The sequence below is a fragment of the Monodelphis domestica genome, chromosome 3 (genome assembly GCF_027887165.1).
Source record: "Monodelphis domestica isolate mMonDom1 chromosome 3, mMonDom1.pri, whole genome shotgun sequence".
NCBI lineage: Eukaryota > Metazoa > Chordata > Mammalia > Didelphimorphia > Didelphidae > Monodelphis > Monodelphis domestica.
In genome coordinates this window covers 89287670-89314254 of record NC_077229.1, presented here as the reverse complement: position 1 = coordinate 89314254, position 26585 = coordinate 89287670, and the positions used below count along the sequence as shown (strand labels likewise).

General features: G+C 41.6%; 2 protein-coding genes across 3 annotated transcripts; both read right to left on the bottom strand.

The window, feature by feature from the left end:
- Positions 1–26: 26 nt before the first annotated feature.
- On the bottom strand, positions 27–14973 carry YJU2 (YJU2 splicing factor homolog). Of its 2 annotated transcripts, none has more exons than XM_001374407.3 (8): positions 14790–14973; positions 12707–12807; positions 11905–12049; positions 7145–7279; positions 5569–5750; positions 3368–3488; positions 2196–2355; positions 27–1126 (listed from the first exon to the last, which is right to left on the bottom strand). In XM_001374407.3, exons 1-8 carry the CDS (start codon positions 14811–14813, stop codon positions 1014–1016), a joined length of 981 nt encoding a protein of 326 aa, XP_001374444.1. In that variant the 5' UTR covers positions 14814–14973; the 3' UTR covers positions 27–1013. The 2 variants fall into 2 exon arrangements, with proteins under 2 accessions (XP_001374444.1, XP_016287572.1); XM_016432086.2 differs by lacking the exon at positions 14790–14973 and adding an exon at positions 14570–14593 and having other exon boundaries at positions 163–1126.
- Positions 14974–18409: 3436 nt separating this feature from the next.
- Positions 18410–24127, bottom strand: EBI3 (Epstein-Barr virus induced 3). The gene is made up of 3 exons (XM_001374390.4): positions 23956–24127; positions 23365–23522; positions 18410–22164 (listed from the first exon to the last, which is right to left on the bottom strand). Exons 1-3 carry the CDS (start codon positions 24125–24127, stop codon positions 22015–22017), a joined length of 480 nt encoding a protein of 159 aa, XP_001374427.4. The 3' UTR covers positions 18410–22014.
- Positions 24128–26585: the final 2458 nt, after the last annotated feature.

Genomic DNA, 26585 nt, shown 5'->3' with positions numbered 1-26585 from the left:
ACACAAGTTCAGAGATGACAGCAACCTCCATGTATCTGCTTTAATGCCCACCAGAACAGTAATCCCCTGTAAAACAACCCCAAACAATAGTCCAGCAGCCACCAACACTGCTTCCCACCTCAGAGAATAGCAAGAGATCTAAGGCTCAAGATCAGCCTAATCCTGGGTCCATTCGTTTTCCTTTATTTGGTTTAGAATGACAGATACAAATCAGGTGGGGTGGTGGGACTAGAGGGGAGAGGAAGAGAGGGGGAACCTCTGGGTTGGCCTGATTTGAACAGTAGCAGCATTGCTGGCCTTGGAATCTGCCCATCTGGTGTTTCAGTCTGGGGCAGGATGTACAGGGGGAAAGAAGATGCCTGTTGTGAGAGGGCATTGTATATCTTAGATCCAATTCCCAAAGGTTCAAGTGCCATCCCAGGTAATCTTGGTGTGGGGCAAAGGGGAGGGCAATCTACCACACATGCTAAGTTGGCACTGAGCACCGATGAAGTACCATTCTGTGTGGTATGTGATGAATGCCATACTAGCCACAGAAATAATGGAACTCTGGCACTGTCAGGGAGGAAAAGGCCCTAAAGTTTCAGGGATGCAAGAGGTAACGCCTTGTCTCCCCACTGATTCTCCTCTGGCCACCTGGGCCCGACGAGCAAAGGAAGCAGGCCCATCCCTGCTATTATGGGGGGGGGGGGCACTCGCTAGGGATGGATGGCAGATCTTCAGCTGCCACTTTCTAAAGAGGGAAGATTCAGATGGAAGAGTGCCCCCCAGCACTGAATCCTACAGAGGCCTATGGGCCTAGAGAGGGGCACTCAATTCCTGGGCAGCTAACGAGTGGGGAGAGGACACCCAGCTCACTAGATAGAGCCTCAGTCAGTGTTGCTTCTGCCCCAGTCCTCCTCTTCTGGCTGCACAAAGAAATAAATCCACTCCAGCCTGGCTCCACCATCAGGCCCCACTGGGGAGGGGCCTTGAAGGTCTGGGGCCTCCCTCCAAGGGGAGAGGCCAATGCTTCAGCCACTGTTGCTGCTATCTTCACTGTCTGAGTACGCCCCCAGCTGGCTCAGGGAGGAGGAACTGGGCAGCCTGAGTGGTTCATCGGCCTCCTTCAAACTCTTCGGTATGTCTACAAAGACAGGTTGGGGTCAGCTTGTTTTGAGCCCTTCCCCCCCCCCCCCCCCCCCCAGCAAAGTCATGGTTCAGCAGAGCAGGGCATTGGGAAAAAAAGGAAATAGCCCCTTCCTCCCAGCACCCTCGCCTGCCTCTAGACCTTCTGAATTAGCTTCTATCAGCAATCCATATCACAGGCATCTTGGGGAGGAAGGGAATCAAGGCTCAGAAACAAAGCTATTCTCTGCACCTGCACAGGCACCCTTTGCCCCCTAGTGGCAGTCTGAAAGATGCTTCTTTCTTGTTTCTTCAGTAACCAGGAGACAGACCAACAATTTGAGAATCATATACAAAATTCAGAGAACAGGGCCTTAGAGGCTGTCTAGACCTAGGAGGCTAACCTGAGGCTCACAGATTTTTCACAGTTCATGAACTGAACAGGGGTCCACCAACTAAAAGGTTACCTTTATTTTCCCTAACCTCTACATGAAATCAAACCTTTGCTGTTACTTCAGTCACACCCAACTTTTCATGACCCCATTTGGGTTTTCTTGGCAAAGATACTGTAGTGGTTTGCCATTTTCTTCTCCACTTGTTTCAGGCAAACAAAGGTTGAATGACTTGCCCAGGATCACACAGCTAGTAAGTGTCTGAGACCAGATATAAATCCAGGTCCTCCTGACTTCAGGCCCAGCTCTCTATCCAAAGCACCATCTAGTTGCCTCCAGGGCAAACAAAAGTTAAATGATTTGCCCGGGTCACAGAGTTAGTAAGTGTCAGAGGCCATATTTAAATCCAAGTCTTCCTGACCAGTCTGGTGTTCTATCCAATGAGCCATTTTGTTGCCTCTTAAAATTTTGCATTTCCTTCAATTATTTAAAAACATTATTGGGAGAAGAGAGGGGATGTAGGCTTTACTGGAAATATTCCAAAGGGATCCAGGACACAAAAAAGATTAAGAACCCCTGATTTAGAGAACATTTCTCATTGTACAGATGAAGAAACTGAGGCTCTCTAGCTCTAAATCCCAATAACTTCCTTCTCACAAGTGGCTAAGGGCTTCTTGTGAGCCTGGGGCCCATTACCTGTATTTGGGGAGGGAGAGCCTACATGCCCATTGTTGCTGCTGGGTTTCGGGGCAACTGGCTTCTTTGCCACAACCAGGCCTGCCAGCTTTGACTTGCTGGCGAATGCACCCACACTCCGCTCCCAGCTCTCCAACTTCTGCCTTTTTAGCGGCGGGCCCTGAGGAGGGAGAGTAGGCCAATGAGATAATCTGTTCTCAAAAGTCATTCTTCAGAATAACTAGGAACCCTTTCATTTGGAATTAATTTGTGCTCAATCCTTTCTGGACTGCTGTAATTTCTACCCATTCCCAGATGAGAAAATATGCAGGGGCCTTTGCAAACTTGAAAGTGCTACATAAATGTTGGTCACAATGATTATCCCCAGCCTTTGCCAGGCCGCTCATAACAAGAGGCTATTCTTTCTGAGCAACACTTCCTGCCAATGGGGAGTCTAGATGTTATGGGACTGTCAGCCCTTTCTAGTTCAGTTCACAATGACTCAACAGCCAGAGGGGCAAAAGGGGGCAAATTCCCCCAAATCACTTCCTGAGAAACCTTCCCAAGGCTGGACACCCAAGGAGCATGATGTTCCTTAAACCCCCAGGATGGAAATGGTAAAAGTAGGAGTCCTGGCCTAGGAAGAAGAGATAGAAAGAACAGCAGGCATCTCTGCTGGCAGCTAGTACTGTCATTATTTAAAACCAGAAGATACCAGGTCTAGGAGGGACTTTAAAACAATTTCGATGGATGGGTCCTTCCAAACACCAAATACTCATCTGGGGAGTATTAGTGGGAAAGGGGGAGGGAAAGGGGAGTCATTTTCCCCACCCCAGTCCTGCTCAATGAGTGTTCTGAGTAATAGGATTAAACATAAACTCCAGTTTGGTATTTCTACTTCTTCACATCTTGGGCTGTTCCTCCCTTTCCAGTCCTTGCTTTGTATGCCCAATAGTCAACATGGTGCCTGGAACACAGTGAGTGCTTAATAAATGCTTGCTGATCGATCAATACACTATGATCTTCTGATCATCTGACTGGTGGCCAAACCCATGACTTAACTTCTTTATCAGTCCCATCTCTAGGACTCAAGTTTATGTGGCCAAGCTGTAATAGTGTCACTCCTCCTTTCCCAATCTCCAGCCCAGTCACATTAATTATCCAGTGGGGAACAGAGATGGTACTGGACTTACCTCCTCTAAGATGGCTGTGGGGTTGGCCCGAATGAGCAGCTGGGAAGGTGCAGGGATGGGCTCTTCATCGGAGTCAGAATCTTCAATCAGTCGCCGTTTCCTAGACTGTTCCATCATGGCCCTGTGGGATAGACAACTGCCTGTGATGAGGGCTACATGGTTTCTTTTCTGGGGGGCTTATACATCTGTACTTTACGGGCAGAGTGGATCATGCCCTACAAGTCATCAGCTAGTTGCTGCCTATGGACTGTGCCCCTTTTCTCCCCTCAATGACCCCCAAAGTGTCTGCCCTTCAATCTCTCCTGAAGGGAGTGGCTCCAGAGTTGCTCCCCAACCAGCATGTCACTATGACACCATGGTGCATCAAGAAGACATCCTGAGGTGTGATTTCCTAGCACCATTTACTCTCCTTTGCTCTTTCTAACCTAAGAAGTAGAAGTGGTAGCAACCCTACTGAAGAAAGGGTATAGTAGGGTAGGTGGTCTGCAATGGAGTCTGCATTCAGGGTTGGAATCTGAGTTGGACTTCCAAGCTATTTTATTTTCTTTCTTTCCTTTAAAACCCTTACCTTCCATATTAGAATCAATAATGTGTACTGGTTTCAAGGCAGAAGAGTATAAGGGCTGGGCAATGGGGATGAAGTGACTTGCCCACACATACTTGCCCAAACACTAAGAAGTGTCTAAGGCCAAATTTGAACCCAGGTCCTCCCACCTCTGAGCCATCTATCTGCCCCATTGAAGCTATTTTCATTTTTATGAACTTGATGGAATTCTAAGGGGTGTGGGGAGAGGAAAAGAGGGTAAAGGAGTAAACACCCATTTGATATCTTAACGGTTTCTCTCAACACTCTTAAGGCAAGGAGTGTCATCTTCATGGAAATGAGGAAACTAAGGTCTAGGGTCACAACAGACTATTGAGACAGTACAATTTCAAAGAATTTAGATAAAGAAGAGGTAGATTTCCTGTGGCATAAGGATTCTACAGGCAAAATCCACTCAAGAGGAATAGGAAGCTCTTAGGAATGAACACAGATTATCCTAATAAGGAAGAAAAAGGGAAACTGTCTAAAGAGGTTGATAAGTCTACATCAAAAATTCAGTTTTTTTTAATATCTAGAAAATGAAAGAAAGGGTGAGTAAATGAATCTGAATATAAAAAGTTGGTATGGTCCTATCAAAATGTCAGGAATGCTAAAACTCAGAAGGAACTAAGGCTTATGATGAATACAAATACTAAAGACAACAAAAAGCAACTTTTTAGCTACTCTGTGGCAAAAAGAAAATTAGAGGAGATAACCCCTGCCCAAGGTAGATGGGGTGATGGTAACAGAATGAAGGTTGAACTCTTCACAAGCACTTCTGGCTTCCTGAATATATGTAGGCAACCTCCTCCCTGATGGCTGGCTGGTTGGCAGGCCACCTCCCTCATTCTGGAAGTTTCTTCATAGAAGGACAGTTCCTCTTCCTTGTCTTCCTGATCCCAGATTCATCCCAACCTGAGGCACAGCTTTGCTTCTACTGCTGTTAACAACTTTCTACTTGCAAGGCAGAAGGTCCTACAGAGCTCCCAGGGTTACTTCTATTCTAGACTCTCTGTGTGGTCAGAAGTCCATCTCTAACCTAGGCAATCTCATGGAAAATTGGAGTCTTAGAGTTAAGCAAGGACCTTAGCAGTCATCTAGACAACTTGAGCAGGAATAATGGGGTAGTTAAGAGTAATGAACCTGGAAAAAGGAGAACTAGATGCAAGTCTCCTTAAACTTATTAGATGTATGACCAGGGGCAAGGCATATTTCATCTATAAAATGGGTACAACAACATTTAAACTACCTATAGCCTGGTCTTATAAGAAATGCTACTTTATAAACCTTAAAATATTACAGAAAGATCAAGGACACAAGTAATACCCAATGAAATTGCGCATCGTGGGTGGGTGGAGGGGAGGGAAATAAAGTGAGTATCATAACCAAAAAATAAAATTAAAAAAAAAATTACAGAAATACGAATAAGCACTTTTCTTACAACATTCTTCAAAAAAGGCATTGAGCTTCTAACCTGGAGACCTCCAATGATAAGATGTTCATTTCCTCCCAAGGCCATCCACATCACCTTCCTCTGACACCCCACAGATTGTCAATGTTCTTCCCAAAACATCACCCCAACCTGAAGAAATGCTCATTTTCTTCCCATTAAACTTACTCCATTTCCCTTTGGTCTTCCTCCTGCTCTCGCTGGCGTTTTTCTTCTTCTGACACCCGGTACTGCTGTAACATAGCTTCAAAGTCCACATTTGCCTGGCGCTGGTTGAGTTCCTTTAGCTCCTGCAAATTCTCCAGGACCTCCATCTCTAGCTTGGAGTCCTTGGTTCGATTCTCTAGCACCTAGGTGGAGGTGGCAAACGGACAGTAATGAGCCTCAGGGGCAGTAGGGGTTTTGGTCTATTTCCCAAACTTCTGAGCCTATTTTCTCATCTGTAGAGTGGGGAGGATACTTGCATCATCTGCCTCATGGTGTTGCAGTGAGGATCAAATGCATTACTGTACAGTCATGTTCTATGTGGCTATGTCTTGTCTTCTCAGCTAGACTGTAAACTCTTTTTCCCAGGATTCAGAGCCCTTGGTATCATGTCTCTATCTTGATACTGGACCTAGGGTTAGGAGAGACCTAGGTTTGAATCTTTCCTTTTACATTTACAAGTTATGTCACCTTGCTCAAGTCACTAAATATCTTTAAGTTTCAGTTTCTTCATCTGTAAAGTTCACAAAATATCAACTATGCCCATTTGACAGGGCTGTTTAATGAAATAACATGTAATGAGAAAATATATATGAAGCATTTTGTATAACTTAAATTTTCAAATGCCAGTTGCTACTATAATTATTATCATTCTCTCTTCAACCTTAACCTCTTGCTATTTCCTAAAATACCATAAAAGTTGGAAGGCAGCCTAGGATACCTAGAATGGTAAGAGGTGGAAATTAACTTTAGAACATTCACCATCATGTAGGGCCTTAATTGCAGGTGACTTATCTCATGCCTTCTGGCTCTGGCACAAAATTCTCAGCACTAGAGGCCAGCTGCCATGTACCAGGGGTTCCCCTGACCCAGGGAAAAGTCTGGCTCAGAGAGCCAGGACAGGAACAGTAGAAAGAGGCCTGGATGTGGAGATAAAGACTTGGATTCAAGTCTTGGTATTGACACTTATTAGCCAGATGACTTTGAGTTAGTCACCTTTCCCCAAAGGCCAGCTTCCTATCTAGAAAATTGGATTAATAAATGACTTGGTCATTCTCAGCAATACAATACAGTGATCCAAGATAATCTCAGGAACTCAGAATGAAAAATGCCACCCACCTCCTAAGAAAGCACTGATGGAGTCTGATTACAGACTAAAACACACTACATTTCTTTCTTCTTCTTCTTTTTTTTCATCTGAGATCCCTTCCACAAAATGACTAATATGAAAAAATGTTTGACAGGACTGCACATGTAAAATCTTTATCAGATTGATTACTGTCTCAGGGAAGGGAGAGGGGTGGAAGGTGCTGAAGGAAGGAGGGTTAGAGAATGTAAAACTCAAAATTTTAAAAAATAATAATTTAAAAATTGTTTTTGCATGTAATTGGGGAAGAAACAAAATATTAACAAAATGTTTTTGAAGTTGGACTAATAATACCTACACTATTGACCTCTCAAGGCTGGTAGGAAGAAAGTACTTGATAATCCTTAAGGCACAAAGAAATGTGTGGTATTATTATTATTACTCCTATATTACCTTCATGGGATTATTTAATTCTTCATCTTCTCTTTCCTTTTGAACCCTCTTCTCTTCCTCTTCCAGGAGTTTTTCAGCCTGGAAGTTCCGGGTGGCTCCATGCTCCATAGTATAATCTGTATTCTCCGGGTCAGTCTGGAGGGAAAGAAATCGATTTTATATGAATACAGGCCATGGTCAAAAGTGGTCTGGCTTAGAAATAATTAAATAGCTGTCAAACAAAAGAACAGAGGCTGTAAAAAGACCCAATTGGCCAAACTGGGCAACACCTAGGGGAACATTTTGGGTCCTCATCCTCCACAAGTTGATGGCCAGGAATAGTCATATTTCAGAATGAATTGGAGAAGAAGATGCAGTTATCTCAGGACAAGCCTGACCAGATCTGATTGCAAATCTTCCTCACTTCTCATTTTATGGGACAGCAGAAAGAACACAGCACATGGAGCCAAACAGCTTGGCTTCAGGCCTGGTTCTCCTATTTCCTTGCTAAGAAACTAAGAAAGTCACAATTTCCTTAAGCTTCAGTTGTCTCATCTGTAAAATGAGGATGATAACTAGCTCATAGACTTCTTGTAAAAAAAAGCACCTTATAAACCCTGAAATAACATGAGAATGAGTAATTATTATCTATAACAGTAAACTCTATGATGGCAGGAACTCTCATGCCCCTTTGCATCTCCCTTGTGGTTCTGCACACAGTGAGTGCTCAATAAATATCTGTTGTTTAACTCATTCAATGAGAAAGAGCACAGGCTAGGCAGTCAGAAGGCAAGTAGAAAGCTTTCTTAAGGAATTTCTAAACCACCCACAGAGCAGAGGAGGGCATGCAGAGTTGTTTGTCAGTGCCATGGCCTTCTTGAGACAACTAAAGGACAAAGGAGTATATTCATCTGTTCTCTATCCTATTCCTTAGAGCTAGTCTTGCCTTTATAGCTTGGGAATTTTCATGAAGTCCAGGGGATTGGTTTTAATAGCTCTAAGGGGGTGGTGGCAGCTAGGCAGCTCAGTGAATAGAGCACCAGGTCTGAAGTCAGGAGGACTTGGATTCAAATCTGATCATAGATATTTACTAGCCATGTGACCCTGCGTGACACTTAACCCTCATTGCCTAGCCCTTGACCTTCCATCTTAGAGGTATTACTAAAATAGAAAAGGTTTAAAAAACATAGCTTGTGGGGGTTCTAAAGGGGTTGGTTAATATCCAGGATCTTGGGAATATATCTTGAAACTATATCTGCTTAAAGATTTTTATAGCATTTGATGTTATTTTTGAAAACTAGAAGAAACCTAAATATAGAACAATGGAGGAGAACCACCATTCTGAGGAAGAAAACACTGTCCTTCATTCTTCTCCTGGCTTCCCTTTGACCCTAGACATTGCCACCATGTATACCCTTTCACTGCCCACAAGCCCTCTTTTTTGTGGTTTGTTTTCCCCTTCCTTGAGGGCAAAAACTGTCTTTTTCTTGGAATTGTATCCCCAGAGGTAAGGATAATGCCTGGTAAAGAGTGATCCCTTAAGAGATGCTTAGCTTGACACTTCTTGAAGTTAAATAAACTGTGGCATAATAGAATGCTAGAATTCAAGGACCATACAAGAATGAGGAAAATACCTGGCTTGAGTCCAAATCTGGCCTCAGACACTTCCTAGCTGTGTGACCCAGGGCAAGTCATTTAACCCCAATTGCCTGGCCCTTATTGCTCTTCTGCCTTGGAACTGATATTAATTCCAAGAAAGAAGGTAAGGGTTTTTTTAAAACAAGTGAAGAAAATAAAGACATCTAGAAAGTCAGTCAATGAGCATTTATTCAGACAGACAGCCAATAAGCCTTTATTAAGGGCCTACTACATGCAGGACACTAAGCACTTATTTACCAAGCACTATGAAAAGTACTAGGGATACAAAGGCAGACAACAATAGATCCTGCCTCCTAAGAGCATCTATTTTAATGGGGAAGACAAAAGGGAAATAATTCTCTAGAGGGTGCAGGCAGAATAGATGGAAAATAGTTTCACAAGGGAAGACACTGGTAGTTGGGGGGTAGGGGGAAAAGGGCTGAGAAAGGCTATCTGTAGAAGGTGGGATCTGAGCTGAGTCTGGAAGAAAGCCAAAGAAACTAAGAGTGGGACATGAGGGACAAAGAATTCTAGGTCTGGGGAATAGCCAGGGCAAAGGCAAGGAGATAGGAGATGAAAAGTCACTGGTAACTGGATTTTAGGGGTGTTAGAGCAGTTTGCAAGAGGAAAAGGGGAAATTTTGAAGAAAAGTGAGTGACAGCAGAGACCATTAAGGAATAAAGCATGCTGGGAAAGAAAAGGGGAGTTGAGAGAGCTCTGTAAAGAAGTCTGGGGGGTTTTGGAGCTGAGACCTTGAACTGGCAGGGAGGATTTCCTTACCAGGGATCTTTGCCAAGAGCCATAGATGATTTCATCTGTATCTGTCTAGAAAGTACTTCCATCAAGTTACTTCTACAAATTAATAACATTTCAACAGAGTGTCTAAACTCCTCTGATATTGAGGAGCTGAGGACTCTCTGTTGGAGAGACTCTCCCCCCTTGCCCTTGTACCTGCTCTAACCTTTCCTTAACCCTATAGCATTATCAATAAGATTTAGAGATTAGTGGGGAGGTTTGATGAAACTCGAGTTGACTGAACAGTTACTTGAGGGAAAGACCAAGTAGATGGGAATAAATTAGGGAACTTGACTTCCTCATTCCAACTCCCCAACTCTCCCCATTACCATTACTGATAAACCATTAACACGCAGTCAGATATCTTCTTAAGATTTACTGCTGGGAGAAAAAGGGAAGACTATCTGTTGTGGCCTGACCTGTCACAATAGGGAGCTAGCAAAGACCCCTCCTCCTGCTGAGTTAAGGACACCGAGGAGGTTTGTCTTCAGATCCACTTTGTCCTGGAAAATCTGGGGTCACCCCTGGTCTACCTGATAGGGGAGACCTTCATTCAACTCCCCATTACAGTCTCTTATCAGGGGACCCCCAATTGCCTGTGCCACACCCCTTGACAACCACACTCAGGGTGGTGAAGGAGAGTAGGAGCCAGCTCATCTAAGTTTCTATCTCTAGAACACATTGTTTCCTTTTCTAGAATCTCCCTTTAGGAGATTCACTATAATAACATCAAAAGTATAGTGAATATGCCATCATTACAATGGGTACCAAAGGGAGAAAAGGGTAGGAAGGCATGAGGATATTAAGAGTTTTAAATGCCAGACAGAAAAGTTTCTATTTGATCCTGAGGTAACAAGGAGCCACTGAGCTCACTGGATTGGGAGGGGGGAAGGGGGATACTTGATCAAGCCATGCACGTCAGTGTCTATTTTATCCTCAGCTCTTGATGTAGACGCTGCCACCAGCTATTCTAGGATGCTGGAATCTTACAGCATTTGTGGGAAGTCTAAATCTTCCATTCTTTTGAAGTTGACATGCTCATCTTCCAGTTGGAGAAAGAGGAAACAGGTCCTCCTTCTTTTACCCCACCATCCCTCAAAATGTTTTTCTCTCTGGGATTTGAGTGGGGTCGATGAGGCACTAAAAACTAGGTTCTGAACTGCCTAGATCTTATATAAAAATCCACAGATATAAATGAGCTTCTTTTGCCAATCCCAATGCACTTCCTGTAGAGTCTCATTTCATTCCATTTAATGACTAGAACCATTCTACTCTTTCTGAAACTTGAATAACTAGGTTGTTCATGCTTAGTTCAATGCCTTTGACCAGCTGGATTCAATAGAGGTGTTCTCCCTCAACAAAAGTACCAAAATTAGAGTATTTTTATTAGTTACTTTAAGGGTGAAGAGGACTGATTGATTCAAACAACTCCCACCTTCTATTCTCTCTCATATGTAAAAAAATAGACTCGAATACAGGACTACAATCCCCATGAGCCTTTGCTCCACTTCCCCAGAATGCCTTGTAATCTCACCTGGGCCGAGATCGAGAAGGTATTTAAGCTGATTCAAAGGCTTTTGAGGGGCTCTTGGCTCTTTGGGACTTCCGTTTTGGAGCAGGCGCATCTCTTGCATGATGTGAGGTTATTTTGTCTAGGCCTCTGGCCTAGGCACATGTTTCTTACTTGTATATTCTTTAATCTTTAACCTTTAATAAACCTCTAAAAAATATAATACTTCTTGCAGAAAGAAACTAATTTCTACCTGCCTCAGTCTCCCCATCTCCCCTAAATTTTAACTGTTACACAGTTCAACTATTTTTGTCTTCGGCAAGTTTACTGAACTATATTTGAAGAAATTTAAAATTTGAAGAATTTAAAATCCAGTGATTTGAGGAAGTTATGCATTATTCTTTTTGAATGCTTTTCTCAATGGCTTATACTTTGGGAAAAGTATATGGAGCACAATTCATTATCAGATTTAGTAGTTAGTATTTTTTTCAAACTTCCAAACACATGGTGATATATTTTCACAAACAAGTATCATTTTTACAAAGTTTTAATCTCTTTCTCAGAAAGACCTAATAATAGAATGGAACCAGAAGAATTAGGCATATATTGGCTAATTCCATACAAGAAGAAAAATGAATGAGAATGACAAAAAAATCCTGACAGAACCATTGAGGAATGCTTTAAAAAAGTGTTATGCTCCTTTATATATTGAAATTATCTAATTTACTGTACATTGTAATTAAAGAAGTTTAGTTGTTGGTATTGATCAATGTTAAATTTCTAATAAGATATTTAATAAATATACACATACGAATTTTTAAAAGACTCAGTATCTTACTTTGAAGGTGATCTCAGCTAGACAACGGGTACACTTAATATAAAAACGAAAAATTGGCAGTCCCAGATATAGCTCATTCTGCACTGTCTCCTTTCGGGCATTAAATTTCTTGCCTTTATAAATATATTCACCACATGTCTTACATCTGGAAGGAAACAAAGAGGAGGCCAAAGAATGACACTCCACGTTAGTTATGAAGTTCTTCTACCCAATGGGAAGTAAAAATGCCTTCCTTACTTCCTCTCCCACAAAGCGGCCCAATTCCATGCTAGGAAAAAGGATTGCTACTGAAATACAGTTATCAAAATATTTTATAAAGCAAATTTACAGATCTCAGAAAATGAAGTTCTATTTTTAAGGATTTCTAGGAGCCAGTATACAACATCAATGTGATTTTCCCTTATTAACCTTTTCTGGCCTTCAAAGTCAGAGGTGGCTAGGTAGGGACATTTTACTGTACATGTTTGTAAAGGGAATCCCCACCCCACCTCATCTCATCTGTCCCAGGAACATGACCCAGAACTAAAGATTATGGATCTGAGTCAAAAGAGAGGTGGGGGAGTGCGGATGTAACCCCCTCTCTCTATTCCTTGGATGGTGGTGGTAGAGGGCCATGGCTGAGACAGCCAGCCATGTGGAACAAACACATGGTCAGAACTAGATTAGATTAGGTTTTATTTTCCACCTATCTGCTTTATCTATTTTAAGTGATTATTAATAAACTCTATGGAAACTAAGAACCTGGAGTTTGTAATTTAACTTTAACATATGGCAGGGAGAGGGGGTTCTACTGTATTCTTACCTCATGTTGAATGGGGCCATCAATCTCACCACATATTGCCTATCTTTGGGTAGCTTGAGTTTAGGGATTTTTGATGGATCAAAATCTGGTGGATAGTATTTCTGTAGAGAAGATAAAAAAAAAGGTAATGATCACAAAGAAGGCTAGCTTTGACTCTCATTCTCAAGCCATGGAATACAACAGGAAGAAAGTAAGAAAAAAGAAGAGTCCCATGGAGAAGGTGTGTACATGTACACACATACACACATATGTCCACATACAGTATTATAAGAGGCAAGTCTCACAGAAGGAGTATTTATAGGGTGAGGAAAATCATAGAGAAAGACCAGTCAAGAAGGAGATATATAACATGGACAAGAAAACAGGATAGTTTGGGGACAAAACACAGCAAAGGAAAGGGTAAAAGAGGGGGTGAGAAGAGTTTAAAAGGGAAAAAGTAAAGAGATTATGGGACCAAAGGATTTAGAACTGAAAGAAACCTTAAAGGTCATTTAGTTCAACCTCTCATTTTATAGATAAGGAGAATGGTAATTAAAGACACTGGAGAGTCCAATCAATGGAGAGAGAGGAATTCTAAGGATGGCTAGCATCTAGATGAGAAACATTAAAAAACCTATGACCCATATCCATCCCAGGAACTTCCTGGGGAGGAGTGACACATAGAAAACAAAGGAGTGCTCTTAGGAAGAGGGCAACCTCCTCCCTAGACCCCAAACAAGGCAGTAACCCCAGGGGGTAGAGAGAAATATGGAAAGTTTCCTCCCACCCTAGGACACTGAGGGTATGACCAGGAAAAATAGAAGAAATCCAAACCTTTCACTTGGAAAGTCCACTTACCAGTGGACACTACCATTAGGATATATGATAATATCTCCTTGTTGAGCTGTGACCCTGGGTACTTGTTGACCCACTGAAACCAACATCTAAGCCTTAGTAGCTACCACAGATCTGAGTCTACCCTGGGACTTAATCTTTGAAAAAAGGCAGAGATGTCCTTGAGGAGATTCTTTAGCAAGGATCACAGTTAAGAAAGACGCCACAGTGGGCAGTGGCTCTGTGGATTAAGAGCCAGGCCCAGAGCCAGGAGGTCCTGGATTCAAATCTGATCTGACACTTCCTAGCTGTGCCACCCTGTGCAAGTCACTTAATCTATTGTCTCACCCTTACCACTCTTCTGTTTAGGAACCAACATACCATAATGATTCCAAGACAGAAGGTAAGGATTTAAAAAAAAAAAAGCGACAATGCTCTTCTTCCTCCACTCCAACTACCAACCTCCCTGACTTCCCAAGTAAAATCCCACTTTCTAAAGGAAGTCTTCCCCAACTCATCTTAATTCCAAAGCTTTCCCCTCGCTAATTATTTTCTATTTATCTTTTATACAATTTTTATCCCCCACACATATTGCATGTGGTCTCCTCCATTAGATCGTTAGCTCCTTGAGGGCAGGGCTTGTCTTTTTGTATTCCTGGAGCTTAGCAAAGAATATAATAAGCCCTTGATAAATGTTTCCTGAATTAAAATTGAAAGAACTTCTTGAGTTGACTTAAGATTTCTGGGCCCTCGGGTCTCTTAACTCCCAAAGGAGAATGTACCATTCATCCCAAAGTTTGTGTCAACCCTGGAGTTGGTCCACACTTTCTCAGGAGGTATACTGATATCCCCAAAGCCAGGGCAAACACTGTTAGTGTCTACTGAGTAGGTACATGAGGAATGGAGGGAGCCCCGCCCACAAAGGATGAAGGTGGGAGGGGATAGGACAAAACAAACCCCGCCCACTAGGGAGGGAAAGCAAGTAGAGAGCCCCACCCCTCTCAATAAAGAGGAAGGGAGAGCAGCCCCGCCCCATTCACAGCGGGATACCTAGAGCCCTGCAGCAAGCAAAGTCCCAATCAGCATCGGGTCACGGAGGGAGGAGCCTTATGGAGTCCCCGCCCCTGAGTGGATAAGGTCTTACGCCCAGTCAGAAAGGCAAGAACATGGAGAGCCCCACCTCAGGGAGGAGCCATGCTAAGCCCGGCCCCCCGGAGGAGAGACGTCAAAAGACCTGGAATCTCGCTTTCGCTACCAGCGCGCTACTCACATTTAAGACTTTTCTTTCTGACATCCTGGCGTCACTTCACAAACCTTCCCTGCGTCAACAATTCACCAACCGCTCCCGGCACTGGTCACACCGCACAGCAAGCTCTCTCGATCCTCCCAGGCCACTTCCCGGAAGTGCCCCCGACCGCGCTAACCGCGCTCATTGGTCGAGGTGTGATGGCCCACCCCTTCCGGTGACGCGCGCTCTCCTATTTTCCTCCCTCTCCTTCACTCTTTTTTCAAGTGGTTCCTCTCTTTAAGGGGTCCGATGACTCCCTGGACTCGCTGCTGCGAAGGTTCCGAGGACACAGGGAAGATTCCTTTCCCCCCTCCCCCCACGGGAGAGAGCCAAAAAACCTAGGATCAGGGAGGGAAGAAGAGAGGAAAGCCGAGGGCCTCTGCAGTGCTCATCACTAGCCCTCTGCTGCTTACCTTGTGCACATGTGTATGTGCATGCCGCCATTCATTTATTTATTTATATTTTCTAATTGGTTAGGGTCTCAAAGATCTCTCTGGACAAACTGAGGAAAGAATATGAGGCTAGAAGTCAGGGGGCCAGAGTTCAAGTGAGTCAAACATGTGAAAGCCAGGAGGTCAAATGTTAGACAAAGACATTCAGTGAAAAAGCATGGTGGGTGGAATATTGTATTTAAGGTGGGAAGAGGCCAGAAGATGAAGAATCTAAAAGCCAAACAAAAGATTTTATATTTTATTTTGGAATTAGTAGAGTTTACTGAGTAAGGAGATAATGAGATGGTCAAACCTGTGCCTTAAAAAGATCAATTTGACCACAGAGTGGAAGATGATCTGGAGTGAGGAAAAAATTTGAAGCAGGGAGACCAACCAGCAAACTATTCTAATAGTCCAGCTGTTAGGTGATGAGAGCCTGGACCAGTGTTGGAGGAGAAAAGGCAGTATTTGCAAGAGATATTATGAAAATTAAAACAGCAAGGCCTGGAAACTGATTGGATTTGAGGAGTGAGAGAGAGTAATGAATTGAGGATAATACCTATTTTGTGAGCCTGGATGACTGGAAGAATAGTGATGCCCTCTATAGTAATGCAAAAAATTAAGAAAGGGGGGGAGTTTGGGTAAAAACCTTATGAAGCCTTTTTTGAACATATTGATTTGAAGATGTCTATAGTAGATCCTCTTGGATGATGTCCAATACACTGTTGGAGATTCTAGGCTGGAGGTCAGAACAGAGGTTAGGGATCAATAAATAGATAGTTGAATGATGAAGTTCAAAGTCAGTCTGCAGAAGGTTTAGAATGTTGACTTAGAAAAACACAGAACCATTAAATAGTCAGAAAAATCACTCTTTAATTAACGAAAAGGGGTTCAGTGTGATAGTATGTTTCTATACAGAGCTGTGTACCACATGCCGATGCAGAGGATTAAACTCTGGTCTCTCTGGACACTGACCCCTGGGACAGCCAACTGTGCTAGATTGGACAATTCTGAGGAGCCATTAAAGTTGGGAAGCTTAAATACCTTTCTAGTGGAACGTGGGGGACTGAGGATGAGAGGGACAGTTGATTGACTTTACAATGGTAACAAAGAAAAATGATGAGTTCCAGACAGGAATAACAGTGAAGAGACTGAAGGTTAATGAGAGAATGGGGACAATTGAGGGGCAATTTGCTGGAGAAGATGAGATGGAATAGGATCAAGGGTACATGTAGAAGGATTTGCCTTCGCAAGGGAAAGGGCCACCTCTTTATGTAAGACAGAGGTGAAAGAATTAGTGAAGAAAGACATTTGAGTGATATAAGAAGAGTAGGGAAGAATATTTCAGCAAATGACCCCAGTTTTTTGCATGAATTCCTAAGCTGGCAGAGTAGAAGGGAAGGGTACCATAGGAAGCTTGAGAAGAAATTAAAAGATTTGGAATAGCTACTGTGGTAAGTGGGAAGCTATACCATTAGGGAAAGGATTGGCTTACTTCAATGAGGCCCCAAATAAGATTATCTAACCCAAATTAATATGATATCTAAAACAAACTAATATGATAAAAAAAAAACACAACACTTACCTTTGTCTTGGAAATAATATCGTGTATTAGTTCCAAGGCAGAAGAATAGTAAGGGCTAGACAATAGAGGTTAGGTAACTTGCCCAGGGTCACACAGCTAGGAAGTGTTTGAGATCAAATTTGAACCCAGAACCTCTTGTCTCTAGGCCTGGCTGTCAAACTACAGAGCCACCTAGTTGCCTCTCCCAGTCAATATGATTTTGACATTTTTCTTCAGCACTTGAGTAGAAACAAAGGCAACAATTGGTAGAGTAATATAAAGCTGGAGCTTAGCAATGTATGATTGGCAGAAGAATGAATTGGCAGAAGGGCATAGGCTTGAAGAGAAAAGGACAATGTACAGTTGAAATGGTTCACCCAGGAGTCAAGATAAGGAATGTAGTCAGTCAAGAGTGTACTCAGTATAGGAGTGATATCTTGGGAGTTAGGAAGAGGAGGTAGGGACCTGAGGAGTATGAAAAGTGGAGATCACAGTGAGAATAGAGATCAGCGTTAAGGTTGTAAGACAGAGAGAAAGAAAGATGATAAAAGATTATGACCAGGTATAGAATTTCAGAGTTGAAATACATGAAAATGTGCATGTGACCATTACCGTGTGTTGCTGAGGTTCATTAAGGAATAGGTCATGATGACAGTGTGTAGACTGAGGAATTGGGAAGTTAGAATATTTGAGAGAGTACTGAAGTATCAAGGGATTCATATAAAAGTTTTCTGGTATAAGGACAGGTGTTAGGGTTAGGGTTAGAAAGACTTTGAACTAGCCATTGAATTCATTGAGGAAGGAAGAGGGTTTAGTAGATAAGAGATAATTATAATCTTATTTGGGTGACATTTGGATTGAATGAATCCCAAAAGAGGAGAGGTTTTGAAGAGATCATGGTATAGAGAGTGGCAAAAAGAAATAAGAATATTGCGACACTACTCCCTCCCTATACTGCAACCAATGAATTAGTGTTTTTGTGAAATGAAACCAGTATTGGAAATGGGGCCACGGATGCTATGTCATCAAGAATCAGGTCTCAGTGAAAGCTGGAAGATTGAGGAAATGAGACATGAAAAGGTTTAAAATGACAGCAGACTTAATAACTACAAAACAAGAATTCAGAGAACACAGTGGAAGAGGAGCATATAACTGGAATCAGACATTTGTGAGATAGAGTTGAGGAGGATGGGAGTAAGGGAAGTTTTTTGGTATAACAACAACAAGGATGGGGTTCAGAAGCGCTGATTCTGATGAGAAGAGGTTATAGGTTGGAAATATGCTAACCATTGAGGAATGAAGCTGTACAGAGGAACACAGGAGATTAGACTATTCAAGGCTTTTGCTAGAGGTTCAACTTTTAGGTGATGATGTGTCCTGTAAAGTTCAAGGAGGTCCAGCTCCTAAAAGGCAGGAATAGGCAAAAGCACAGCCTGAGGAATCTGAAAACGAGAAAGGAACTGGCAATTCTGGGGATTGGTCTGATCCAAAAATTGTTGATAGAGCACTGGGAGGGAAGATGGGCCACAGGTGGGTGACTTAGATCCAGTGATGACACAGGTCTCTGGGGAGGCTCAGGAGCAGGCAAAGGTCTGTGGGTAGTGTACCAGTTAAAATTAATTTCTCTGCTAAAAGTATTATTTTTTATGAGGTTTATTAAAGATTAAGAAATAAAGAAAATACAAAATAAGAAAGCACGTGCCTAAGAGGGCCAAAAGGCCCACTCAATTTCATTTACTACATCCTTACAATCTCCAAGTACAGGAAGAGACCTCAGTAGGCTTTACAGCCAGTTTAAATAAGAATTTTGATCTCGCCCAGGTGGGGATCTCAGTGGGATTACAGGGAACTCTGGGAGCTACCAAGGACTTCTGGGAATTGAAGTCCGGGGTTCAAATCTCCATTTTTACATTTGTCCATTTGATCATTTGTGAAAAGTTTTTTCCCCAAAAGGATCATGAAAATACAATCAACTTAAAGATTACAACAATTTGAGGATAAGAGGAAAAAAGAACAAAACCAATAATTGCTAGACACATTGACAAAAAGCCAGTTAGGGGGCAGTCCCCTTTGGCATGAAAGTATAGATACAAATAAATGTTCAATCAACCACACCCAAAGTTCATTCTCAATCTTCTCATGCAGCTGGAGGCATCTTCATGGTGTCTTCTCCAAACAGTTCAGTTCCTGGATTCAGAGAGGTATCATCTTTCTTACCCTAAAATTCTTCTTAAAACTTTGCAATTTAAAATAATATTATTTTTACATTTCCCTGTGAATAGGGTGATTGAAAAACACAGGATCACTTAGGGATGCATGGCTGAGTTATGAGGTATATGAATCAATTTGACAAGAGAAATTAAAAAGACATCAGAAAAATCCAAATAAAAAAAGAAAATTTCTGGATGAAAATATAGACTATCAAAGTCTTATGTGTGAAAATTCCAAGTAAAGGAAAAGTAAATCTATTAACAGGTCCTTGAATCAGGGCCCAATTAAAATGATCTAAGCAATGATGCATTTACCCAGTCAGTAGCCAAGACTACAGGAAGTTTGCCACACTGTGAAAGACAGAAAAGGGACCAGATTATAGGAACCAAGTAGGGGCCAAGTTTGGGGATACTCATCTGTAAGTATTTTCAGAGTGAGTGTGGATACAAGGAAGGCCCATGTCTTAACATATGTTAAAGGTCGCAACCTTGAGTCTTCACACTAATATATCCTGCGTTCTCTTTGTGGCACTAATCAGGTTTAGCTTTGTGCTTCATTAGCCCTGTGAAATTACTCTTTTGTATATCTTGTCCTGGAATCAGACAGAATCATTAAGCAAAGTCCCATAATTTTTTTAAACAATTAGTGGCATCATTTTTATAGTCTCAAGCTTTTGGGGCATGCATTAGATAATTAGATAATATTTTAAACTTATATTACTGCAAAATCAAAAAGATAAAGAAAATCTTAATGCTGGTGATGTGCTTCAAATATAAAAAGGAGAGAAAAAATAAAAAACTGAAATAGTATATTGCACATGCAAGAAAAATATAATAAAAGAGTTTTTAAAATTCAAAATGTAGCTTATAATCATTGACACACTGTGTCAGCTAAGAAAATATAGAATACAAGACTTTCTCACCAAAAATGAGATCCATTTCTTCTTCATATCTGGCCATGATCTACTGTGAGTACAACAGTAGTACAAATATGTAGTTATCAATATCCCCAAAATTCTCAATAGCCCAATTAAATACAATAACAAACAAGCCCACTATCACATTTCACATGAGTTCCTGTATGGCATTTTTTAAAAGCCTATGAACTGATGGATATTTGTCACAATTTTTACAAATGTAGCAAATCTTTCAACCTTGGTAACCATATTTTTAAACAAAGTAAATCTTACTTTGGGTTTTGAACATCAAGAATTCTAGATACCATTCTGGTGAAAGTAAAATGAGCTGAAGAGTATAAATGAGAGATGCTCCCTTTTTTCTTTGGGAGGCTTCTAGGGGTACATGCCCTGGGATTAACTGCCCAGCTTCCATTCACATTTTTATAAATGTGGGAGGTTGGGGGTTATAATTGTATTTCACTTCAGCTACTAGAATGGGCCTTACCTCATGGTAGGGGCAGGCAAAATGACCAGAAATTGTTAAGAAAAATTCTAAAAATCATGTCTAAAGAACACTTAAAATCAGTTTGAGATAATTAGCTCTTTAAATTTTCCGAAGGTTGTTGTAGCACTTTTCTGATGGAGTCCATCTATCCTCTATGTGACAATTTACAAAGTCAAAAATAGAAAAGCTGTTTTTTATATGGGCTTACTCAATAATGTTTGTTCAGTATAGTTATAGAGGAAAAGCAACAGAATTTAGCAGTAGTTAAAACCCAATACATTAAAATGATTCAGTGTAACAGAATAATATTGAATGCAGTAATATATGAACTTAAAATCACAAAGTTAAAACTTAAACAAAACAATCATCAAAATGCAATAGAATACAGAGATTTTTATAAAACAGAGTCTTAAATTCCTTAAAAATATAACCTCCAGTCTCTTTAAAGTTCCCTCAGTTTTTATCCATTTAGATAATTGTTGTCAGAAGACAGAAAATTGGTAATGGTTGGGCAATGGGGGTTAAATGACCTGTCCAGGGCCATACTGCCAGGAAGTGTCTGAGGCCAGATTTCAACCAAGGACCTCCCATCTCTAGGCCTGGCTCTCAAGCCACTGAGCCACTGAGTTGCTTCCCCATAGTGAGGAATCTCAAATTTGGCTAGAGTTGCAGGGAGCTGAATTTTTTTCCCTGGCACTAAGGTGATATAAATAAAAGAATCAATATAGTCAAAAGATATCCTCTTAAAGTAGCCATGCTTGTAAGTTCCTGTTTGGAAAAGCCTCTTCCTTCTTTTCTTTCTTTCTCCCTCCCTGTGATCCCCTGCCTCCAGTCCACATGGAGGCTAATTGTAGCCTAAGGAAACATCCATTCCCGTTTTTTGCCAATTGGTGTTTAATCCTGAAGAAATTGGGTCTGCTATCAGCAGCCTGGGTCCTGGGGCTGGGCCTGGGGAGATGAGCCAGAGGTGCGTGAATCAGCTGGGCCAGGTGAGCGAGAGAAAGAGTAGGAGCATCAGTCACCAGGTCGCAGAAACAGGCAGGCAGCAGCTGGGATGAGTCAAGAGGCTTGCTAAAAAGGCTTGGAGAAACTTGGCTTTAAAAAAACAACAACTAGGCACTAGCTATTAAAATCTGAACTTAGTTACAGTAGAGAAAAGATCAGAAGATTGAAGGTATTTTGTCACTACCGATGTGGCTCGCCAAAACTGTAACAGTTAAAATTAGTTTCTCTGCTAAAAGTATTATATTTTTATGAGGTTTATTAAAGGTTAAGAAATAAAGAAAATACAAAATAAGAAAGCATGTGCCTAGGAGGGCCAAAAGGCCCACTCAATTTCACTTACTACATCCTTGTAATCTCCGAGTACAGGAAGAGACCTCAGTAGGCTTTACAGCCGGTTTAAATAAGAATTTTGATCTCACCCAGGTGGGGATCTCAGTGGGATTACAGCTGGGAGCTACCAAGGACTTTTGGGAATTGAAGTCCAAGGTTCAAATCTCCATTTTTACAGTAGGAATGGGACTGTTTATTGGGTTTAAATTTCCAGGCATTGTCTCATGATAGAGGCTGAGGGTTTGGGGATGCCCCAAAACTGGTTACTTGCTACCAGGTGTGGTAGCCACTACAGTGCTCCAAGTACTTAGTTCCCCATAGTCCAGAAAGTCTCTGGCTGCAACTTGTACTTGATATTGGGTCTTGGGGTGCAGGCCTTGCAGGATGAAGGATGTTTCCTCAATTGGTCCCACCTGAAAGCAAAATATTGGTGATCAGTGCCCAGGGAGAGGCCTCATCTCTACATGAGCATTGGGGAGGGGTAGGTAGGTCTCATTAAAATTGAGATGTCAATTCTGAGGGACTTATGAGAAAGAATGCAATCCACAACTAGAGAAAGAATTGTTAGAGTTGAAATGCAGAAGAAAAACACATGATTAATCACTTTTATTTTATTCTAGTAATCAATTTACACATAGATTTTCCAAGGTTACAGGATTTACATTGTCTCCCTCCCTTTCTCCTCCCCACTCCCAGAGCTGACAAGCAATTTCACTGGGTTATACATGTATTATCACTTGAAATCTGTTGCCATATTATTCATTTTTATAATACAGTGCTCTTTAAAAACCCAAGCCCCAAATCCTATACCCGTATAAACAAGTGATAAATCATGTTTTTCTTCTGCAGTTCTACTCCCACAATTCTTTCTCTCTATGTGGTTAGCATTCTTTCTTATAAGTTCCCGTGGATTGTCCTATATTATTACATTGCTATTCATAGAAAAGTCGATTACATTTGATCCTTCCACAATGTTTCACTTTCTGCGTATAACGTTCTCCTGATTCTGCTCATTTCACTCAGCATCAGTTCATGGAGATCTTTCCAGTTCACATAGAAATCAAGCAGTTTATCATTCCTTACAGCATAAAAGTATTCCATCACCATCATATACCACAATTTGTTTAGCCCATTCCCCAATCGAGGGACATTCCCTCATAGAAAAAGTTTTGTTTTTTAAAAGGAAAAAAATAAAGAATAATGAAAGAAACATAAAATAAAACCGAGGAGTCAACCAATATGGAAGTGTGTTTTGCATGATAATAAAATAAAATCGAGGTGTTAAAAAAGGGAAGCTATAAGGCATGGTGGGCAGAACCTGGAACTAGAAATCAGGACGTTTGAGTTCTGTTCTCCATTGTCCCTGCTGTGTAATCTTGAATAAAATTTCTTCATATCTTTGCATATCAAGCAAATCAGTAGGATAAGAGAATGAGCTAAATTGTTTCTAAAAGGACCCTTTTCATAATGGCATATGTTTTAACATTCTAGATTTCTATGGTATTCAGAGCCTAAAGTCTGCTCTCCAGGTGAACACTCCTTCCATCCCAACTATCCCTCTAAGATTCTGGGTTTCAAATTCCCTCCTGTTCTTGTCCCAATTAAGACCTTACCTGCCGGTATCTGGTGGCTCCCTGTCGCTGGTATCGGATCAGGTACTTAAGTGGAAAATACTTGGGGAGGGGCCAGGAATGGGGGGGCTTCCACTTCACTTGGAGTTGCTTGCCTGGGGAAGGGCTCACACTCATAGCTTCTGGTGGGTCAGGTTTAACTGCCAGGCATAGACACATTGGTTTACACATTGCAATGTATGTACAAAGCAGTGTAAGTACAAAGCCTGTCCTTCCTGATTATTTTTGTACTATATTATAAATTATATTATTTATTCTTTACCAATTTGGGGGAAAAAAAGGTTTTTTGGCTATTTCATACAATAAACAAAAGCTGTTAAACTTCCTATGTTTAAATTTCCAGTTCAACTTGCAAATATGTTTTTATTGTGCATAAATATATACTATTACTTGATCTAAAAAACAGGCATCATTATTTCTAATGGCTACCCAGCACCCCCTTTAGGGACATTCCCCCAAACTCCTTTGTCCCAGAACTAGACCCTTTATATTTGATATTCCATTAGGTGCCCTTTTCCTATACTGAGTTTTGACTTCCTAATACATTTTTTGGAATTCCCAGGCTGGACTCACTTATATGCTCTGCAATGAAGGGAACCAGGCTACTTCTGGCTCCCTGGGGAGTGATGACTGTGATGTTGAGTATGTAGGGGATCATGGAGAACATCTGGATGTTGGGGATGACACAGCTCCTGGCTTCAGGGGAGGGCTGGAGGCAGGGATGAGTCTCTCCTTGGGTGATCATACCTAACCTGACATGGAGAAACAAAATTCTGATCTCAGTAACTCCCTTATTGGGTCCCTGATTCAGAAGCATTGCCCAGCCTGCCCTGGATGGGAGGATGCATATAGCTTATGTCATTCCCCGCATGCATCTCTGTACCCCAGTCTAGGTGTTAGACTTTGAGATGGACTTGAACACGTAGGGCAGTATAGTGGGAAGAATGCTAGACCATGAATCGAGAGATCTAGATTTAAGCCTCAAGTACACCAGAACTTGTGATCTTGGGGCAAGTCACACTGGGTAACAACTATAGTAACAGCCAGCACTTCTAAAGCACCTACTAAGTGCTAAGTGCTTGATAAATATTGTCTTCTCTGGTTCTCACAACAGGCAGATTGGCATGAAAGGGAACATAAGAGCTATTTTTGAGTATCTGAAAGCCTGTTATGTGACAGAGAAGGTAGACTTGTTCTCCCTGGCTCTAGAAGACAGAACCAAGAACAAAGGAGGAATAGTACCAGGAAGGTAGATTTAAGTTTAATAAAAGGAAAAACTTCCTACTTATCAGAGGTAACCCACAAGGAAATATGTGGAGGATGAGCTTTCTCTTACTTGAAGTGTTCAGTAAGAAGTTATATGATTTCCTATAATGGACATTTTTGTGGGAAAATTGGAATATATCTTCTCCAAGGTCCCATCTAGTTCCTAAGGTTCTAAATTTCTAGAATTCTGTAACCTCTGACCTGTAGGTAGCAATAAAGGAGGCTTGCAGGTCCAGCTCAGGATTCATGTCTGTCTCTCTCTGTGTGGTCCAGGAACAGTCTATGGCCTCAGGATACCTCACAGCCCAGCACTGCACAGAGAGGAGGCTTGCGGACTCTGCGAAATGAGAGAAACACAGGAGGAGGATGGGGAAGGGAGCCTTTGATGTTGTTCACGATATTACTCCCCTTCACTCATTGCCTTCCAGCTAGTGGTTCTGCTGTGGTTCAAACCCAACATTCTGCCTCTGGCCTCCATACCTTCGAACAGGCTGTTCCCTGCTTGGGGAATGTGTCCATCCCTTAGAATCCTTACCATTTTTCAAGGCTCAGTTCATCTGGCATCCCCTGCTTCCCTGATCTTCTACTTAATAATGTTCTCTCACACTTTGAATGATCAAGTATACTTATCTACTTATCTAATGTATCCCTCCAGTGAGGTAGTTCTTAACTTAATAATGTCATGCACTCCTTTTGGAATCTGGGGAAGCTTATAGATCCCTTCTTAGTATGATGTTTTTAAGAGCATAAAACAAAATTATAGGACTATAAAAGAAATATAGTTATCAAAATATTTTAGAACAAATTCATAGAACAGGTCTGTAGAAATAAAATATCGTCTATTTCTTATTATTATCGCCCAAATAGAATGTAAATTCTTTTAGGACTGAGACTTTTTCTTTTTGGAGCCATTGATACTGTCAATGCCCTGTTCTCCTAGAGAGTCTCTTCTCTCTAGGTTTTCATGACAGTTATCTTCTGGTTATCTTCCTACCGTCTGACTCTTCCTTCTCAATCTCATTTGCTGAACCTACATCCCAGTGGAGCCTCTAACCAGATTGCCTGCCATGGCTCTGCCCTGGGCCCTCTTTTTTTTCTTCTCCCTTCTACTATTTTGCTTAATGATCTCACTAACCCTGATGGGTTCAATTATCATCTCTGTGCAGATGATTATCATATCTGTTTGTCCAACACTAACAACTCTCTTGATCTCTAGTCTTAAATCTCCAACTGCTTCCTAGACATCTCAAACTGGATATCTTATAGACATTAAACCCACATGTCCAAAACTGAACTCATTATCGTTCTCTCAAAACCCCACATTTTTTCTGAAGCTCTCTATTTCTACAGAGAAACCACAATCCAACCAGTCACCCAGACTCACAAGTTAGGTGTCATCTTTGGCTCCTCACTCTCTTGTATCCTCCATATCCAATCAGTTGCTGAGTCGCATTGTTTCTACCTTTATAAAATTTCTTGTATATGCTCCCTTCTGTCCTCTGGCGCCGCTTCCACCCTGGTACGGACTCCCATCTCTTCACCCTTAGATGATTACTATAGCCTGCTGGGTTGGTCTCCCTGCCTCAAATCTTTCCCCACTCCAATCCATTCTCCATTCAGATGTCTAATTGACCTTCCTAAAGTGTAGGTCTGACCATAATTGAGTAAATTCTATTGGCTCCCTGTCACTTCCACTTCAAATATCTAATCTTGTTAAGCATTTTTAGTTCTTCACAAACTAGTCCCTCTGTTTCCCCTTTCCAGTCCTCTCACACCTAATTCCTGTCCAGGCACTCTGTAATTCAGTCACACTGGCTTCCTTGTTGTATATAAAAGAAGATGAAGTGAGGAAAAGGGATACAACAGAGGTACAGCCTTAGTTTCCTTGACTTCAGCTCAAGGAAACTTTTGCTCAGCCTTGCTTTAAGGTATAAAGA